The 21,594-nt window shown below is 35.7% G+C and overlaps 1 protein-coding gene across 1 annotated transcript in view; it reads left to right on the top strand.

Annotated features, from left to right (window-relative positions):
* Positions 1-21,594, top strand: part of EPB41 (erythrocyte membrane protein band 4.1) — a 136,181-nt gene that overhangs the window by 56,236 nt on the left and 58,351 nt on the right. Inside the window, exons 6-9 of the mRNA XM_012645994.1 lie at positions 7,899-7,986; positions 10,386-10,538; positions 13,119-13,216; positions 16,167-16,339. Of these exons, the coding sequence (XP_012501448.1) occupies positions 7,899-7,986; positions 10,386-10,538; positions 13,119-13,216; positions 16,167-16,339 (512 nt within the window). The remainder of the gene's footprint in view (positions 1-7,898; positions 7,987-10,385; positions 10,539-13,118; positions 13,217-16,166; positions 16,340-21,594) is intronic.

The following is a 21,594-nucleotide window of genomic DNA, read 5'->3' as shown; positions in this document are numbered from 1 at the left end:
TTGAGACAAGAGTCTCGCTCTGTTACCTGGACTAGAGTGCCTAGCTCTCAGCAACCTCAAACTCCTGGGCTCAAGCTATCCTTCTGCCTCAGCCTCCTGAGTAGCTGTGATGACAGGTGTACACTATCAGGCCTTGCTAATTTTTTTTTTTTTTAGTAGAGATGGGGTCTTGCTCTTGCTGAGGCGATCTTGAACTCCTGACCTCAAGCAATCCTCCCGCCTCTGTGTGCTAGCCTCCCAGAGTGCTAGGATTACAGGCATGAGCCACCACACCCGGCCGAAATTCATTTTCTCAAAAATGAATGAGCTGGTACTTTTAGGAAAACAAATGACAATTATTTGTTGATTGTGACAGGTTTTAAATACTTAAAGACTTTTTCTGCCAAGGGCAGTGATGATTTTAATGAATATGATTTTTCTATACATATATTGTATAATGAAATGTGTCAATGTTTGGAAGATTTACATAACTCGGTGAACCAGTATTTTTTAGACAAGAAATGCACGATGTTACAAAATCATGCATGAGTAAAAGATCTCTTCAAAGTGCAAGATAGGCTGGGTGTGGTGGCTCACGCCTATAATCCCAGCACTTTGGGATGCCTAGGCTGGAGGATCGCTTAAGCCCAGGAGTTCAAGACCAGCCTGGGCAACATAATAAAACACTGTCTCTACAAGAAATTTAAAAGATGAGCCAGGCATGGAAGTGCACACCTGCAGTCCTAGCTATTTGAGGCTGAGGTGGGAGGACTGCTTGAGCTCCAGAGTTCAAGGTTGCAGTGAGCTATGATTGTGCCATAGCACTCTAGTCTGAGCAACAGAGTGAGACCCTGTCTCTTAAAAAAAAAAAAAATGCAAGATAGACCAGTGGATCTTAATGCAACAGTACATAAAGTTCATTGATATGTTTCCGCATTTCACATTGCAATTAACTTTTAAGAAACTGCCATTGTTGAGTTTGGTATAATATCAAAGAAGAATATTTTAAGTTCTCAGTCCTTCCTTTTCCAACTGCATATTTGTGTGAGAGCATATTTCTTCATATACTATCAAGTCAATATATTGTAACAGATTGAATGCAGAAGATAGGAGAATACAACTATCTTCTAAACCAGACATTGAAGTGATTTGTAAATTTATAAAACAATATTACCTTTTCATTACATTTTTGGGAAAATATTGTTATTTTTCACAAGTAATGTTATTAATTTTAAAGTAATGGATTTATTTTTATTCTTTAGAAATTTAGTAAATATTTTAAATTTTTCTTGGTTTTAAAATTTCTAGTATGTTAAATACTAATAGGTATAAGCCACATAAAGAAGAGTTCTTTGGAGTCCTCAATAGTTGTTACAATAACTGTTAAGAGAGTAAAGAGGTCCTGAGGCCAAAAAAGTTTGAGAACCACTGAGTTAGGCAATAAGGTACCATAGTGAAAAGCATAGGCTCTGGAATCAGCCTGTCTTGCTTTAAATTCAGCCTCCATCTTTAGTAAGTATGTAACTCTGGGTAAATTACTTAAGCTCTCTAAGCTTCAGTTTTCTCATCTGAAAAATGAGAACAATAATATGAATTTTGTAATTGTTAAATTAAAAAATTCATGTAAACTGGCATAATGACTAATATATAGCAAGAGTTCAGATATTTGCTAAGATAATAATAATTCTCATCCTCATTTTATAAGTACTGAATGTGAGTCTGGATTCGGAGAACCACTCTTAGAATTTAATAGAGTTTAAGCTCATATAGGTGAAACAATCTCTAAGGACAAATGGATGTGGTCCAGTTGATGTTCTGTTAGGTATATGGATAGAAATTGAGCAATAATGGATCACCATGACTAAAAAATTCAGATGTCTGTCATCTTGGAATTTACTTGCTCCTTTTCGGAAAGATTTATAACCCTCACGAACACAAACACAAATGAAAAATTACATTATGTACAACAAATGGCATTTTAACTAATCCAGAGAAACTTCTGCTGAGGCATAATCATTTTACTATGCATTGGAAAGTATAGTATAAGCAAATAGCACCCAGCTTCTCAAACAAATAGAAGACAGCCTACATAAATGAAACCCGTAGTGGTGGCCCTTTGCCCAGACAGGGATTTTGAAGCTATAATTAACACTTTAAATTTACACTAGCAAATCAAGCTTTAAAATTAATTGCCATCCACTTATGGGTCCTAGGGAGGTATGTAAACTTGTCAGTTTCCCCCCTCCCCCCCCACAGTTACTTGAAATCATAATCCTTAATTAGAAGATGCAACAAACATTATTAAAAGGTTGTCACATGGCATTGGACTGAGCCACTGAATGGCTCTATCCTGACCCCACTTACTTGAAATAAATAAATACAGGAAAATTTTATTGTAAGTTCTCTTTAATGAGCAAGAGTTCACCAGAGTCAAAACTCCCTAGTTAGGTACTTTTGTAAGCTGCAGTACTTATAAGTATTAAATTATTAGGTGGTACTGAATAAATTCAAGACAGTACTCTTAGTAGTTTAGAGGCATCTAATCTTTTCTCAGCTTGTTTATTATGACCTTCACGGGTCTTAGAAATTTTAGGAAAAACCTTGATCTTTAAAATTTTAAGGTGAAAAATAATTTGTTTAATTTGTCATATTAACTTGCAAAATGTATTTACATGCACAGATGTCTGTGGGTGGTGGGATTATGGGAGATTTTTCTTTTTTTCTATGCTCTTACTAATATTTTCCAAATTTTATACAATGAATGTATATGATTTTTATAAATGGAAAAAGCTTTCTAGGAACATTAGGTTGAGTAGAGCAAGGTAGTTATCCATGCAGAGGGGCAGTCTGGCTTTGGATATTGAGGCCTAAGCAGAGTGAGGAGCATGTCCATGGGTTGGGGGGGCTTCCTGGCATGAAGAGTCAGAGCTCAAATAGATAAGGATGGTAGTCTTGTCTGGGCACCTGGTGGTGGGTTTCAGAGGCCAAGCAGAGTGAGAAGGGCATCTATGTGGGAGTCGGGCCTATGTAGGGTGTGGAGGGCATCCACATGGGGTGGTGCCTGATGCAGAGTGTCAGAGCCTGAGCAGAGTGAAGAAGGTGTCCACAGAAGAGGTGGTCTAACACCAGGAGTCAGAACCCAAATGATGTAAGGAGGGCATCCATGTGTTGGGAGCAGCTCAGAATGGGGAATTTAGAGTCCAAGCAGGGTAAGTAAGCAGGGCATCCACATGGGGGAAGTGTCAGTGGCAGCAATGAAAGATTGGTTACATATAGGGAGATTGACCAAATTAGTCAATATATTCAGGATAATTAGAGCCAGGTTTCTTATTGTCAATGAAGGGAGCTACAAATTATAAAAAGAGAGAAACTAAAATGAGCCCTGTGGTATTGCACTGAAACTGGAGGTTTCAATTGGGAATGTATGGTTTCCAATATCTAGATAGATACATATAGAAATAGAAATATAAATAGGTACATACAACATGCATACTCTAACTCTACACTGTGCCAGAAAGAGGTACTCAAAAAATGATGAAAAATGGTCAGAAGGACACAGACTCCAGCTTGGAGAGGCTCCTACTGACCAAATCTGGGCCAACTTAAGCATTAAAACAAATAAGGAAGAGCCAGGCATAGTGGCTAGAGCTTGTAACCCCAGCTATTCAAGAGGCTAATGCCAGAGGATCACTGGAGGCCAGGAGTTCAAGACCGGCCTGAGCAACATAGCGAGACCCCCCACCTCTAAAAAACAAATTAAAAATTAGCTGGGTATGGTGGCACATACCTGTAGTTCTCGCTACTCAGAAGGATCACTTGAGCCCAGGAGTTCAAGAATGCAGTGAGCTATTATGTGTCTCTGTACTAATTATATTACATTAAATAAAGCAAGAATTCATGAGTCCATACTGATGTAAATAAATGAATAAATTGAAAGTTTGATAAGGAATAAGATATTCAAAATGTTTCAAAAACGTTTCCACAAAATGCTTATTAATTACAAAGAGTGAAAGAGGAATTTCACAGAGGAGAAGCCTGGAAGACATCCAGTGATCAAAAAGAACATTACCTGTGAAGGGACAAATTGAAGTTATGTACCACCTGATAGGATGCAGTGAGAACACAGCGCCACTTCTGTGATGTTTCTGTCAAAGATGCAAGCCTGAATCAACTCACGGAGTCCCAAGTTGTAGGGCATTCTACAGAATAACTGGCCTGTAATCTATAAAGGGTAAAGGTTTTAAAAGTCAAAGAAAGGTTAAGGAGTTGTTCCATACTGAGGAAGACTGAAGATACACGAACTGAATGAAATCTTGATGCTAAACTGGATCCTTCTGCAACAACTGGCTAAACTTGATTGGGGGTCTGACAGTTATATGGCAGTAATGTGTCAGTGTTAATTTCCTGGTTTTGACTGTTGTATCAGGGTTATGTAGAAGAATGTCCTTGTCTATACAATAAACTTTTAGTTTGTACTAAAAGTATTCAGGAGTGATGGGTCATCAGATTGGCAGTTTATTCTCAAATGGCTTAGGAAAAAATTATTTGTATTGCATATGACTTTTAGGAAACATAATTGTTTCAAAATTTTTTAAATTATATAAAAAAATTTTTTAAAGACAGGGACTCTCTATGTTGTCTAGGCTGGAGTGCAGTGGCTTTTTATAGGTGCAGTCATAGCGTACTGCGGCCTCAAACTCAAACTCAAACTAGCTGGGTTTAGAGACAGAGTCTGCCTGAGTCTGTCTGCCAGAGTTGCCCATGCTGGACTTAAACTCATCAGCTCAAGCGATCCTCCCACCTCAGCCTCCCAAGTAGCTATTAATAGATCTATAAGCACATGCCCCTACACCTGGCTAAAAATTATATAAAAAATTATAAATGTAAGCATTAGTCAAACTTCAAATATAAATACTATTTTTAACTAACAAGGAAGTTTTAAAGTTAAAGATCTCTTCTTACCTCCTGCCCGTAATACAATTTTAAAGCATGCTGATTTACAGAAGCATTTAACTACATAGTTTGAAATTTAGATTGACCCCACTTATGTCCCTTAGGATTGGAGGAGTGAGTGAAGATTTTAACATGCTTGCTTCATTAGTGTTTTAAAATTTGTCTTCAAATTCAAGTGATCCAAATTATTTCTCTTAATTTTATGATCTCTATAAATGGACTACTGGATTATCAGAAATCTAAGGTTGCAATAATAATAAACTTTTATAGTTTACAAAGCAATTCTACAACCAGTATCTCATTTGATCCTAAAAGTCATATTCATTCATTGAACAAAGATAAAAAAATCATTATCTTTCCTAGTATCTGGAAATAGGCATTATGATAATTCTTTCCTCGTGGAGATTGAGGGAGACACTGGCTGATCACTCTGAAGTATGGGAGCCAGGATTCTAGCCCAAAATGTGACTGGAGTCTGGACTTAAATCTGCTGTATCAAACTAAGAGTCCTAACCTGCTCGTGACTATGTGATCCCTCAGGACCTGTTTCTTCAGCAGCAAAATGAAAGTGTTGTACTCTGTAATATTCACGCTGTGTTCCAGCTTCAAAATGCTAAAATTCATCCTGTTGTTAATAGAAACAACAAAAAACATCCAGGCACAGAGGCTAACACCTGTAATCCCAGCACTTTGGAAGGCTGAGGTGGGAGGATCACTTCAGGCCAGGAGTTTAAGACCAACCTGGGGCTGGGCTTGGTGGCTTACGCCTGTAATCCTAGCACTCTGGGAGGCCGAGGCGGGTGGATCGCTCAAGGTTAGGAGTTCGAGACCAGCCTGAGCAAGAGTGAGACCCCCGTCTCTACTAAAAATAGAAAGAAATTATCTGGACAACTAAAAAAATATATATAGAAAAAATTAGCCAGGCATGGTGGTGCATGCCTCTAGTCCAGCTACTTGGGAGGCTGAAGCAGTAGGATTGCTTGAGCCCAGGAGTTTGAGGTTGCTGTGAGCTAGGCCGAAGCCACGGCACTCTAGCCTGGGCAACAGAGTGAGACTTTGTCTCAAAAAAAAAAAAAAATAAGACCAACCTGGCCAACATAACAAGACCCCATCTCTACCAAACATAAAAAAAATTAGCTGGGTGTGGTGGGACATGTTCCAGCTACTCAGGAGGCTGAGGCAGGTGGATTGCTTTAGCCCAGGAGTTCTAGGCTCCGGTGAACTATGATCACACCACTGCACTGCAGCTTGGGCAACAGAGTGAGACCTTGTGTCTAGGGGGTAAAAAAAAAGTAAAGTAACTGAGAGTAACCTTAATTAGAAAAGTATATAATTTCTATGGGAAAAAAATTTTTAACTGCAAAGCTTTCCTGAAATATTTTTAATGACTTGAATATACAGACTTGCATATGGATTAATTTTCCCATTCTTCTTTTTCATGTTCAATTTGAGGTCTGTTAATAAATAGAATTCAAGTGTGATGCTTTAGAGTATGTGAAAAGTTTATTCATGGAGGCTTAGTCATTAACAAATCTACAGCCTATCACCTGAGATATTTTTTTTTTTCTTTTGCTCGTGGTCGTTCCAAGGAATCCTTTGTCCTTTTTAATGAGGCAGATGGGTTTGGAAGAGACTTTTCCTTATTAAATGAAGGGATCCCTGCTGCTTTCTATAGCTTGAGGCAGTCTTATGGGAAACTGGCATTTACATGTTTTTCTTTGGGGGTGTGGCTGCATTATTGTTACTATAAAGTTATGCTTGATTGGTCTGAATTATGCATCATTAGGAGTGGTTTTTTTTTTTTTTTTTTTTTGAGACAGAGTCTCACTGTGTTGCCTGGGCTAGAGTGCCGTGGCGTCAGCCTAGCTCACAGCAACCTCAGACTCCTGGGCTCAAGTGATCCTCCTGCCTCAGCCTCCCGAGTAGCTGGGACTACAGGCATGTGCCACCATGCCCGGCTAATTTTTCTATATAGTTTTTAGTTGTCCGATTAATTTCTTTCTATTTTTAGTAGAGACGGGGTCTCGCTCTTGCTCAGGCTGGTCTCCAACTCCTGAGCTCAAACAATCCGCCCGCCTCGGCCTCCCAGAGTGCTAGGATTATAGGCGTGAGCCACCGTGCCCGGCCAGGAGTGATATTTTTGTCTTGAAAGCTCTATATAACAGCTCAGCTCATGAGCTCTTTTCAAAAGAAAGGAAACTTATAAAGGGGAAAGAAAGACCATCACAGTGAATGTTTAGACAGTGAGACTGATTGTTTTCAAACAAATCTAATTCATTATATGCCTGGTAATGAAGACATCTTAATAATGGCAAAAGCGGCCCTATTATCTGTCTGCTTCTATTAACCAATTTATTTTGTTTAGATCAGTGGGCAGGACACCATCTGTTACTAGAAATTTTCTTTTCATCTAGCCTGCCCCTATTAAGAGTCTTCAGTTAAGTAACGTCTGCTGCCCTCTTGTTTAATTTCCATAATAACTCATTTCAGGGATATGGAGAGAAAAAGGCAGCTAGGAGGATATTGTAAGTTGCATCATGCCCTCAGAGGATTTAATTTGGTCATCACCTTAGCAAGAAAAATTAGTGGGGAGAATTTATTAAATATGTGTGTTGGAGAAAAGGGCTGAAGAAACGGGAAAGTGGAGGGGGACAGAACTGATGGTGGATGAGGTAGCTTTAAGGAAATTGTTTGGTAAGATTGTAAAAATATTTTTTTTCTGATAGCTTTTTGGTGACTTTTTGTTTCCCCAAGACACCTTTTTCTAAGGCATATTTCAATTATTTAGATACAGGTAGTGGTAAGAGTCTTGTTCCATAATAACCTACTTTCAGGACCTTACGTATATCTTATGTACATATTGGTATATATATGTTTATTTGTTTAAGTAAAGCACAATGAATATATAAATGTTATTACTGTAAATGATGACACTAAAATAATTTTTTATTTTTATTCTACCAAAGGTCCATGACTCCAGCTCAGGCTGACTTGGAATTTCTTGAGAATGCCAAAAAGTTATCTATGTATGGAGTTGATCTTCATAAAGCAAAGGTAATGATAAATTTGGCCTTTATTAATATGCATGTATATGTATTATATGACACAGGCTTGTTATGCATGTATCACATCTGTGTTATATAAGACTTCTTACCAACATCCAGGATATTTTAAAATATTCAAATCATTCTGGGGTATAAATATCCAAAATCAATCTAGGATATTTTGAAACATTCAGAAAAGATAGTTCTTATTAAAATATTAAGTGAATCAATCAAATGTATCAATTGAATTGCTCCTTAGCAATTCCACCATCAGAATAAAGTTTCATATCCAAGCCACTATAAAGATCAAAAGACATAGCACCTAGAGAAAAAGAAATTGTATTTTCCTAAAATGCAGTTACATTTGAAAATATAGAGTGGCAGCAAGGCCTGTCTCACAGCCAATGTCACCTACATCAGAATCACCAAGGGTGTTTATTAAATATGCAGATCCCTGAGCTCCTCTCAAATTTACAGAATTACTTTGGAGGAGAGGCTCTAGAATCTCCAGATTTAATGAGCATCCCAAATGATTTTAATTCATGCTTAAAACTAAGAACCCTTGGCCTAGCTAGGGTAGTGGTTCTCAAATTGTGATCTCTGAACCAGCAGAATTTAGCATCACCTAGGAACTTGTTAGAAACACATTTCAGGCCCCATCCTAGACTTATTGAATCAGAAGCTCTGGGAGTGGAGCCCAGAAATCCAGTTTAACAAGCTCTCCAGGTGTTTCTAATTCCTGCTGTAGGGCATTCAAGAACCACTGGGTTAGGGCATTGGAAACTTGGGCGTTCAACCTAACAGAATGAATACTAAGGCAAATGTCTTGGCTTCTCATCTTCAGCTACTAAAATAGCTGGGGAGGTTGAGGAGGTTGTGAGTGAAAGGGCTCAAGGGGATGATCTGAGGTTCATTCAGAAGAACCTAACTAGGATGCACGATGAGGAGACTCAAAACCATTTCCAATGAGAAGCAATCAAAGGAATAGGAGTATTTAACCCACAAAAGAGAAAGTTTGGGGAAGATATAATATCTGTCTTCATGTGTTTAAAGGAGTGATGAGTGAAGTAGAGATTTTACTATGACTCCAAGATACAAACCTAGAGATAGTAAAATGGAAGGTATAGGCAAATATACTGTTCATGTCAATTTGACAAATTATTTGACAGAACTATTCAAAGATGGAATGGTCTACCTCAGTACGTAGTAAGCTCTCCATTGTTGGAGGTATTCTAGAATAGGCAGAGAATCACTTTATAGGAATTTAGAAAAGGACATTTAAGCATCTGGTATGTGATTGGACTAAAGTGACCTTTCAGGGTTCTCCCAACCTGAATATCTGATAGTCTCTTCCTTATTTCAGTTCTATTAATTCTAATAAAATTCTATTGCATGTTAGTGGTTTTTCTTAAGAGGTTGCTCTGGATTGTTTTGGGCTGGGTACTCTAACTTCTATAAATCTCTGAAGTAGAGGGTAAGAAGATTAGTACATGAGATTAGATATATTTCTAGAACTGAAATTGTTATGTTTTGCTTCTCAATTTTTACTGTAGGCTGGTGTCAATTCAGGAATGGATAAAGGAATCAAAAGCATGTTCTTTTCCCAAATGTTGTAAAGCAAATTGTTTCTCCAAAGCATGTCATTTACAGAGAGATAGTTATACCCACAGGCTTTAAAAATTTAAGAGGGCATCTTCTGGGAAATTCTCAGTTACATAGTCACTGAATTGGAACTGTATATAATTTCTGCTTCTCTGTTACACTTGTATGTAACACACGTAGACAGTAATACATTTCTATATACTCATTTTGGGAAAAAGAATAGTCAAGAAGCACTTAACTCTGGGTTTTGATTACTTAGCTAAACAAATAGTCATTTAGAGAGATTAACTTAGGTGAAATTTATTTTCCTTGTGTTACAGATATAGATGATTAATACGTATTTAATTAAATTTTTTTAATAAAGAAGCATGTTAATATGACTTCACTTTGCCTTAATGTTCCTTCTTGGCTTAGGGATCATCTTTTTAATTTAATATACATACTTAACATCAATTATTATAAGAACCTGTAATTCCCTTATGCCGAGTTTATACAGAAACAGAGTCAACTCCTATACTTAACGTGATTTCTGGAGAGATTACCATTTTATCATTAAAAAACAAGAATTATAATTGTATGTGTATATTTGGTAATGTACATAGCCCTAAACCCTGGCCTTCAGGAAGTCATGACTGCTGATTTAAACATAAAGGTCATATGGATTATGATTGTTAGGCTAAGCTTTATTTTTCATTGTATGCTTTGTAAATGTTTTTGGTTGTTGATATCTTCATATTATCTCATAATAGTCAACAGTGCGTTGAGCACTTTGCTCAAGACTGACATACTAACACTTTTCTTTTTCAGGACTTAGAGGGAGTGGATATCATCCTAGGTGTCTGCTCTAGTGGCCTTCTGGTTTACAAAGATAAGCTGAGAATTAACCGTTTTCCTTGGCCGAAAGTGCTGAAGATTTCTTACAAACGTAGCAGCTTTTTCATCAAGATTCGGCCTGGAGAGGTACAGAATTCATGTTTTTTTTCCTCCCAAACCAGACACAAACCGTGTGTAAAACACCTCTTCATTCCTGTTTTCCCTGTTATGTCATCTAAGAGGTTTCTCTGTAGCTACCTATTCAGGGGCTAATGATTCTGTTTTCTGAATTGATATTTCTTCTCTTCCTTACTACTGGTCTTCTGAACATTTCTCTTCCTGTTAGTAAACATACCATAGCCAAAAGTGAAACTTGGATTGATAAACTTGTTTCTTGTTTACTCCAGACAAAAGGTTGTTGAACAAATATTTTTTAATTGAGCAGCATTAGATTTTAAAATTATTTTGTTGGGCTAAATTACTCATATTTTACACCACCAACTCATATAATTAAAATTTATTTGTGTGCATACCTGTAGTGGTTATAGAGGATGTCGATTTCTCTAGGGTCAAGTTCCATATTTTTAATAGAGTTGGATGTTCAACTTTGTGCCAGTTAACTCAGTTAGTTGGTGGTCAAGTTTTAGGATATACTAATGCCAGCCAAATTTAATTTTTATACTGAAGAGGCATTGTGGTACAGCAGAAAATTAAATAGGAATTAAATAAAAAAAAAAAAAGTTTTGGTTCCTTCACTGCCACTTTCTAAGCAAAAGACCCTAGAAAAATCTAAGGCTCAGCTTCCTTATCATTCAAGCATGATAATACCTTCTCTGTCACAGTTATTTGAAGATCAAATGAGATGTCAACTATAAAAGCTCTAAATAAGAAAGGACCATTCTGACATAAGGTGGCTTTTTGTGTGTGTATATATCACCATCTACTGGTGAAAAATGGCTCATTATTTGAGCCTGGAAATTCCAGATGTGCAGCCTTGAAAATCTTGGATAGGGATTATCATTGAAGCACTTATTTTGTACTGTAATTATTTACCTGTGCCTAGCACAGAGCAATCAATGTCTTCCCTCAAAGTTTCAAATCCAAGAGTTAATCATCAACAAATATTTATTGAGAGCTTTCCTTGTGCTAGACACTACTCTAGGGGCTAGAGATGTAACAGTGAATAAGAATTCTATCCCTGAACAATCTTACATTTTAATGTGGGAAGGCAGTTAAAAATATATATACACATACACAAATAGTAATAAATATGATAATGAGAAGTCCTTAGCTTTTATGGATGTGAGCTATATAACGTATACTAAATTTTTTTTTTTTTTTTTTTTTTTGAGATAGAGTCTCACTCTCTTGCCCGGGCTAGAGTGCCGTGGCGTCAGCCCAGCTCACAGCAACCTCAAACTCCTGAGTAGCTGAGACTACAGGTTCTTGTAGTTGTTTGGCCAATTTCTTTCTATTTTTAGTAGAGATGGGGTCTCGCTCTTGCTCAGGTTGGTCTCGAACTCCTGAGCTCAAACGATCCACCTGCCTCGGCCTCCCAGAGTGCTAGGATTACAGGCGTGAGCCACTGCACCCGGCTACGTATACTAAAAATGTAGAATTCTTATTTAAGAAAGCAGCCAGGAACAACAGTAGGATTTTGAGAAGTGGAATATTATGACTATGGTAGATGATTTAGAAGTAGCATGGTATAGTGGAGAGGGTGAAATTTTGCTTTTGCCATTTCATAGCTGTGAGACTGAACAAATAACTTTTCTAACCTCAGTTTCTTCATGTGTAAAAATACAGAGGATACTATCTAATCGTAGTGTTACTGGCAGTAATAGGCACTCGAAATAAATGTCAGTTTCCTTTCCACCTTATAAAATATGTTTGAAGTCGAAACAAAGAGGCAAGAGACCAACAGGACAGTGTTCTAGTAGCCTTGGCAGGATATGGTTTGCTTAAGTCAAAGAGGTATGTAGATAAATTAATGATCAATTAAAGGAAAAAGAGAAAACATGTAATAAATCAAGAATCTGGGGAATAAATTCAAGAGATCTATTGTATACCATGGTAACTATAGTTAGTAACAATGTATAGTATTCTAGAAATTGCTAAAAGACTAGATTTTAAGTGTTCTCACCACAATTAAATGATAAGTGTGTGAGGTAATGCATGCCAATTTCGCTTGATTTAGCCATTGCACAATGTATACATATTTCACAGCAACATGTTGTAGATGATAAATATATATAATTTTTATTTTTCAATTTAAAAAGTTAATTTTTAAAAATCTGGTTTGATCCAAAATCTTTAGCTCCTATTACCAATTGCTATTGCATAATAATGTTGATTGGTTGGGGAAATCATGGATATCCATTCCCTGATCATTGAGTAGACTGTATTCCAAATACAGATAGTGGTTAAGGAAAAGCAGTGTCTGGACAATCAAAAGGTAACTTAATTATGTCACAGAAAAATATATTCTGTGTGTGCATGTGTGTTTTATGAATAAAAATAAGATGCTTAAATAATACGAGATGCATTCCCTGGCTTCCTTGCTTTGGAAAAAGCTACCTTCAGTGAGTGAATTTCTTTTGGTAAGTAGTAAAAAATTTCAAATGATATTTTATATCCTTAAATTATAACAATGGCCTTGTATTTCTCTGGTACTGTATCACTATAGTAAGATAATACTTCATGTTTACATTTCTTGTGTTTGTATAGCAAGAACAGTATGAAAGTACCATTGGATTCAAACTTCCCAGTTACCGAGCAGCTAAGAAATTATGGAAAGTCTGTGTAGAACATCACACATTTTTCAGGTTTGTTCTCACTTAAGTATTTTTCAAGGATAAATTATTTATGCATGTTTCTATTTTTAGCCTGCTATTGAAATTCTCTTCTTTGTATGACTGGCACTCTTTTATTTAGCTCAGGTGAGATCATCTTAAACAAGACAAAATGAATTCAGTTCTCCCTCTTTGGGTTGAAAAGTATGCTTCAACATTTCCAAAGCACCTTTCTGTGTATGGTAGAAGGAGAAGTAAGGAATAGGAAACTGTATTTACCAGGGGCTCTGTGATTGCCCTAACCGTAGCTAAAAATCAGTCCTATTAAGGGGAGCTACCCTCACTTATGTCCACATGGAATTTCTCTAAGCAGTGCTTAACTACTTTCTGTTGAGCTTTTATTCTATAATTTTAAAGATGTGAAGCTGATTATTATCTTGGTTCTATCAACTCCAAAAAGGGAGCACACAGAATTATCTTTGAAGCCCAATTGTACCAGATAGTCAGAAAAGATAAGAAAGTAGCATTTCCTCTACCTCAAGAGACCATGTTATTAACCCCTTGAATTCATTTACCAAGCATTTTTTTTCCTTTTGAGACAGGGTCTCACTCTGTTGCCTAGGGTAGAGTGCAGTGGCATCAGATAGCTCACTGCAATCTAAAAAATGTGGGCTCAAGTGATCCTCCTGTCTCAGCCTCCCAAGTAGCTGGAACGACTGGCGTGTGCTACCACACCCGCTATTGATACTTTTTCTTGGCCAGGCGCGGTGGCTCATGCCTGTAATCCTAGCAGTCTGGAAGGCCGAGGCGGGAGGATTGCTTGAGCTTAGGAGTTCGAGACCAGCCTGAGCAAGAGTGAGACCTCGTCTCTACTATAAATAGAAAGAAATTAGCCAAACAACTAAAAATAGAAAAAATTAGCTGGGCACGGTGGCACGTGCCTGTAGTCCCAGCTACCCCGGGAGGCTGAGGCAGGAGGATCACTTGAGCCCAGGAGTTTGGGTTGCTTTGAGCTAGGCTGATGCCACAGCACTCTAGCCCAGGTAAGAGAGTGAGACTCTACCTCAAAAAAATAAATAAATAATTTTTCTATTTTTTGTAGAGATAGGGTCTCAATATGTTGCTCAGGCTGGTCCTGAACTCCTAACCTCAAGTGATCTTCCTGCCTTGACCTCCCAAAGTGCTAGGATTACACACGTGAGCCACTGCACCTGGCCTACCAAGCATTTTCTGTGTGCTTACCCTTCATGTAGGCACTGTGCTAGGCCTTGGGAATACCACAAGATAGTTCTCAGTCTCTGTCCTGATGGAACATATGATCAGCAGAGAAGACAGATCTTAGACAAGTAATTACTTGTATTGAAAAGAGAGCCAGCTATTTATTGTCAGTATTGTCAGTTTGCCTTTTTAAGAAAATTTCTTTGCTTTGTTTTTGTTGTTGTTTTATTTTGTTTTGTTTTTAAGAGATAGGGTCTTGCTTGGTCTGGAAATCATCACAAAAGAAAATTTTTTTTAAATCTGGAAATCATCACAAAAGAAAATTTCTTTATTCTGGAAAATTTCATACATAGCAACAATATAATGAACTCCACTTGCACCTGTCACTCAGCTTCAATAATTACCACCCCAAGGCCAAACTCCTTTTATCTATATCCTCACCTACCCCTTCCCCTACTTGCCAGATTTTTTTGAAGCAAATCCTAGGCCTTATGTCATTTCATTCATAAATAAACTTGATTCTTTATAAATAGCTCTCGACAGAGAAAGAGATAACTCTGATACGTTTTCCTTGTATTTGTGTTTTCATATCATACTCAGCACTATAGCACAGTGGACAGGAAGAAAAGTCAAGGAAAATCATATTTCAGTTCTAATTTCAAAATAAAACATGAGGGTACACTTTACCCCCAATTAGAGAATCTTGATTATTGGCATTAACACATTTCTTTATGCTTTCATCATCCTCTTCTTTAAAATCAAACCAAGAAAATAGAGTTTTTTAAAAAGGCAAAGAATGAAAAAATGATTTTGAATTTTTAATATCTATGGTATAGGTTTCAGCTGCAGCCATTGTATTTATTTGTAGGATAGCATATTTAAATACATTACATCAAAATAAGATGATACATTAATACTAAAATGTAATGTGTTATTGCATAAGAGAAACTATATGTTTGCTGAATTAAAATTAACTATCTCAAAGGGAAAAAATACTCCCTTTTTGGTAGTATTTGATATAGCAATTTATGTATTTATTCAACAAACATTTATTGGTACCAAATTCATGCCAGGCACTATGCCAGAAGCAAAAACACAAAGATGAATAAGTCATGGTCTTTATTCTTTACCTTTAGAAAATTCATAGTCTCATAGAGGAGACCAACACATAAATAGTTTGTTTCAATTCAATGTAGTAAATGCCATGACAAAAGAGTACATAGGGTACCGCATAGAAAAAAGATGAGATTCCTAACTGAGTTGAAAATATACCAAGTAACCAAATAGGTTACCAGGTATTAATTGAGTTTTGAGTGCATTTGACAAAACTGTCAGTTTAGTAGAGGGGAAAAAGAGCTCTGGGCTTGGACTTTATTAGTGCCCAGTCTCTCAACAGCTGTGGGACCTTAAGCAATTAACTTTTTTTGAGGTTCAGTTTTCCTGTATCTATAAAATTATGAAAACATTACAAAGATATAGTGAAAATACTGTAGTGCTATAAAAGCATTTTGAAAACTGTAAGGCCCTATTTATAGAGATATAAGATGATATTATTAATATAGGTCCCAACTACATTATACTGGTTGCTTTGAGAAATGACATAGAACTAAAATAATGATTGCTTCATTGGAAACTTCTTAGTAACTATAAGGAAACCATAGGAATTGTGAAACATTTTTTATTGTTGATTTTGTCTTTACTCTTATAGTCTCAGAATAATGAGATAATATATGTAATATATGATTATTATGATTTTTTTCCCCAGACTGACATCTACAGACACCATTCCCAAAAGCAAATTTCTTGCACTGGGATCCAAATTTCGATACAGTGGCCGGACCCAAGCTCAGACTAGACAAGCTAGTGCTCTCATTGACAGGCCTGCCCCACACTTTGAGCGTACAGCAAGCAAACGGGCATCTCGGAGCCTTGATGGAGGTTCGTACTGAATATTAATGATTTTTTGTCATCATAATTCACTGGGGAAGATAAAGGAAGTACAGTTATCTATAAGAAAACCAAATTAAAGAATACCAGTGGTACAATAAAAGAAATCTTACTAATTTTCTAATTTAGTAGAATCATCTTAAGAAAAGGAGAATAGAGATTCAGAAAGAGTAATGACTAGATCAGGGTTCCACTGCTAGGTAATGGTGGATCAAACATGCTAGAATTAGAATTATAAATCTAAGTCTATCAGAATCTCTACCACAGAGTGAAAATCTAATGTAGTATGCAGCATTTTTAAGTAGTTATTTTTCTAGTAGGAAAGAGGAAAAGGGTCTGTCTCACTACAACACTCATTTAAAAAGAAGTTTAGATCAGTTGTCATGTGGCAATTATATTATTATTATTATTGTTATTATTTTTTAAAGACAGGGTCTTGCTCTGTCGTCCAGGCTAGAGTGCAGTGACGGCATCATAGGTCACTGTAATCTCGAACTCCTGGGCTCAAGAGATCCTCTGCCTCAGCCTCTCGTGGGAATACACGCATGCTCCACCATGCCCGGCTACACATGGCAATTATAGATAGAAAAATCAGTCCCATTATTGGAGTCTCCAAATATTGTTTAAATAAAATAGGGAGGAAATAAACAAATTTCATGATTGTATATACTGACAGAAGATCTATCTAATTTTTGTGACTGGTTCTTCAGTTCTAAATTTAGTTTTAAGCATTTGAGACCATTACTACTGAAATGAAATCATAACCAACATTTCAGTTCATTATGCCACTAAAAAAAAAGGTGGCTATTAAATAAGAATTCAGAAGGCAGCAACCAAAATAGGATATTACTGATTATATTTATTAAGCACTTAGCACTGCACAACCCTATGTTATCAATTGTAAAAGCAATGTACATGTTATTATATGTATGTGTAGGATAAAGGTTTGGAGGATATTATAATACTCATCATAGTGGAAGAAACAGGGCATTATGGGAGCATATGTTAGCAACACCTAACATAGTTTAGAGGAATCAGAAATGGGTCAGCTAGGGAAGAGATCACCCAAGCAGTAGGCCTTTTGTGCTTCTATATTGTGAGTCATGCTTCTTTTTTTGGTGTTTTTCTCCTCCAGAGTTTGAAGTTTTGAAGGGGCTGTTTAATAGTAACAGTACAAGACACATTGAATGCTTTGTTTTATTTAATCTTTATGAAAACATTATGAATTAGGCTCAGGGATTAAATAACTTTTCTTAAGATATGACAGCTGGTAAATGGAAATACAAGGATTGGAATTCAGGTTGGTTTAACTCCAAAACCTATATTCTTTTGGATACTTATTCATTACTTTGTTCAATAATTTATTTTATACTTCCTATAGGCCAGGTGTTGTTGTGGTCACTGGAGGTACAGCAGTGAATACACAAACATGGTCTCTGCCTTCATGGAGAGCTTATATTCTATAGGTTGAAACAGAAAAGAATAAAACAACATAATTTTAGATAGCGATGAGTACTGTGAAGAAAATAAAACAGGGTAATGGGATATAGAGTGTCTGAGGACAGGGGAGATTAAGGAGCTATTTCAGATTGGGTGATCCAATCTAAATTTAGAAGGTTCTTCTGAGGAGCTTCATTTGAACTGAAATATGAATTATGAGAAGGAACCAGCCATCCCAAAATCTGGGGGAGGAGCATTCCAGAAGAAGAAGTAGCAAGTACAAAGTCCTGAAGGTAGGAATGAGCTTGCCATCTGTCTAGATCAGTGCTGTCCCAAAGAACTTTCTATGCTGATGGAAATCTTTCATTTTGGATAAGTTAAGTTTGAGGTATGGTCACTCAATCTTAAGTCTTCGCTGTAATCATATAACAGCATCAGGCATCTCCCTCCTTGTCAAGTAAATCACCCTACCTCTAGTTTACCTTAGGTGTGGGGAACTATTTTTTTAATCTCCATTTAAAAACTGAGGTTGGAAAGCTTAAACGACTTGTTCAACATCTCACAGGTTGTAAGTTGCAAAGCTAGGACAAAAATCCAGGTCTATCTGACACCATATCCCATGGCTTTTCCCACTAAATGAAATTTCATAGTTATATATTAAATAGATACTATATCTGATGTCTTGTTTCTTTCTGATAGCAAAAATAACTGAAGACTCAACACCTATGAAAAGAAAGAAAAAAATAATCAAAGATTCAAGTGTTAATGAGCTTTGGTGCCTTGAACAAGTTGGATAGCTTTACTTATAGAAATCACATCTTGACTGTCTCTATTTTTTTTAGCTATAGAAACCTCACAATTCAATTCAAGACTTTAAAAAATCTTGATGTCTCTGTTTATTGACTAATACTGACCAGTTATTATTAAGTTATATACTATGTTCCTATGGGGAAAAAATCTCCAAAAACTTCAAGATGATATAGTAATGCTTGAGATTTCCAAAACAAAGCATGTAAGATGATTCTAAAGGAAGACAGTTATAGCTTTGATGGCTTTACCATTAGTATCAAAGAGTTTTGGGACTTGGAAGAAAATTTTTTAAATTGTTTATTCTGGCTACCTAATTTTATAGTGGAGCCTGAAGCCTAGAAAAGTAATTTGTCGAAGTTAACATTGTTAGTACAACTTTAGGACAGAATCCATATTTTTTGGTGCCCAGATCAATTCTTTTTTTGGTTGATATATTCCATGGTGACTCTTTCCTATCTTTACATTTTGAGAATTGTTTTAAGATACATGATCTTAACTGGTCCTAGTAATTAATTATCGCAGTACTTGTTACATTGTAAGTATTTAAAAATTAAATATTGAAAATAAGATGATTGTTTTTCCTACTTAGTTGAATGTGAACAGACTTTTATGTCCCAGACTTTCTATGTGATATTTTAAATGTATTAGAAGTTTCTAAAATACAGAAAAGAAAAAAAAAAAGTTCCTAATGCAACTGTTGTCCCTCTCTTTAACTTCCTCTACTTGGGAGAAAAGTACATTAAAATTTTTTTTTCAGATCTTCACTCAAATCCTGATGACTAATGAAGTTGAGTATCTTTTCATGGTTTATAGGCCATGTGCATATCAGTATATCATTGTTTCTGAAGTGCCTGTTTAAATCATTTGCTCATATTTCTATTGGGTTATCTTATTAATTTGTTGTTTTTTATATATTCTGGATGTGCATCTTTTGTCAGCTGTACATACAGCAAATATATTCTGACACTATGTGGCTTGCTTTTTCATTCTCTTAATAGATGTCTTTTAACAACCAGAAGTTCTAACTTTTAACGTAGTCTAATTTATCAATTTTTTTGCTTATCATGAGGAATTTTGGGGTCCTGTTTAAGAAATCTTTGCCTGCTCATGGTCGTGAAGATATTCTCCAATGTTTTTTTCTTATTGTTTGTCTTTTGTGTGTAGAACAACAATACACCTGGAATTTATTCCTATGTGAAATAGAGGTCAAAGTTATTAATAATTTGTTTTTCATGTGTATATTCAGTCAACTCAGCATCTAAATTGAAAATATCATTCTTTCTCCACTGCATTCCGCTGTCACCTTTGTTATAAATCAAGTGGCCATAAATTTGGGAGTTTATTTCTGGTCTCTCTAGTCTGTTTTATTGATCTTTTTGTCTATCCTTTTGCCAATACTATACTATCTTAATTATTCTAGCTTTATAATAAGTCTTTATCTGATATTATAAGTTGTCCAACTATATTTGTTAAGATTATCTTGGGAGTTCTTAGCTCTTGGCTTTTTTTTTTATATATTTTAGAATCAGATTTTCAATTTTCACTAAAAAAGTCTTAGTAGTTTCATTGGGATTGAGTTGACTATATAGATCAGTTTGGAAAGAGTTGATGTTATTATAATATTGAGTCTTCTGATCCACAAACATGCTATATCCCTCCTTTTATTTGGATCTTCTTTACTTTCTATCAATGATGTTTTATGATTTTTGGTGTAGAAAACTTGTGTATCTTTCATTAGATTTATTCTTAGGTATTTGATGTCTTTTGCTATTTTAAGTGGTATCTTTTAAATTTTTAATTTTTTGTTTTGATACATAGAAATACAATTGATTTTTCTAGTGTGACCTTGTGTTCAATGATCTTTCAAAAAATCCTTTATTAATGTTAATGGTTCATCTGTGGATTGTTTTGGGTATACAATACTTTGTACCTAACATCAGCTGAAAATAATGATAGTTGTATTTCTTCCCTCCCAACTCATACTTTTAATTAATTGCTTTGTTGCTGGCTAGAACATCCAATGTAATGCTGAATAAAAGTGTTAATAATAAGGATACTTAATAATTAAGTATCCTTAATAATTAAGTGTTAATAATTAAGTATCACTCCCAGTCTCAGGGAGAAAGCTTCAATATTTCATCTTGTAAGTATGATGTTTACTCTAGGTTTTGTGTGGCTACCCTTTATAAGATAAGGAAGTTTACTTTTATTCCTGGTATCTAAGAGTTTTTATTATGAATTAGCGTTGACTTTTATCAAATGCTTTTTACTTCATCAATTGGTATAATAATATAATTTTCTCCTTTTTATGTAATGTGGTGGATTACTTTGATTTGACTTTGAATTTTTAAACCAACATAGAATTTTTGGAGTAAACTCAATTTCATCATAATATACTTTTCTTCTTACATCATTTTAGGATTTTTGCAACTATTTTCATAAGAGAGATGGGCCTATAATTTTCCTTTTCTGTGCTGCTGTAGTCAGGTTTTAGTATCAAGTTTATGCTAACCTCATAAAGGAAGTTGAGAAGAATTCCTTTTTCTGTTCTCTGGCAGAGTTTGTGTAAGATTGCTGTTATTTCTTCCTTAATGTTTGGAAGCATTCACCAGTGAAGCCATCTGATCCTAGGAATCTTTTTGTGGGAGGGTTCTTTACTTATGGATTCAATGTCTTTATTAGGAAAGGGACTATAAAGATTTTCTAGTTCTTGTTTCAGTTTTGGTAAGTTGTTTTTTTCTAGGAAATGTGCATCTCATCTAAATTTTCAAATTTATTGACATAAAGTTGGATATCTTTTTAGTATCTGTAACACCTCTACTAGTGTCCCCTTTTGTATTCCTGACATTGGTAAGTTGTGCCTTTTTTTTTTTTTTTTGAGCAGCCTTGCTCAGGAGATATTAATTGTATTAATCTTTTCTTTTTTAATTTTTATTTTTCATTGTAAATTGACAGTTTATAATTGTATATATTTATGGGGTACAAAGTGATGTTAT

Source organism: Propithecus coquereli, unplaced genomic scaffold (assembly GCF_000956105.1).
Source record: "Propithecus coquereli isolate 6110/MARCELLA unplaced genomic scaffold, Pcoq_1.0 Scaffold239, whole genome shotgun sequence".
In the NCBI taxonomy this organism is placed as follows: domain Eukaryota; kingdom Metazoa; phylum Chordata; class Mammalia; order Primates; family Indriidae; genus Propithecus; species Propithecus coquereli.
The sequence above is the reverse complement of the archived record's forward strand: the minus strand, read 5'-3'. Positions and strand labels throughout refer to the sequence as shown.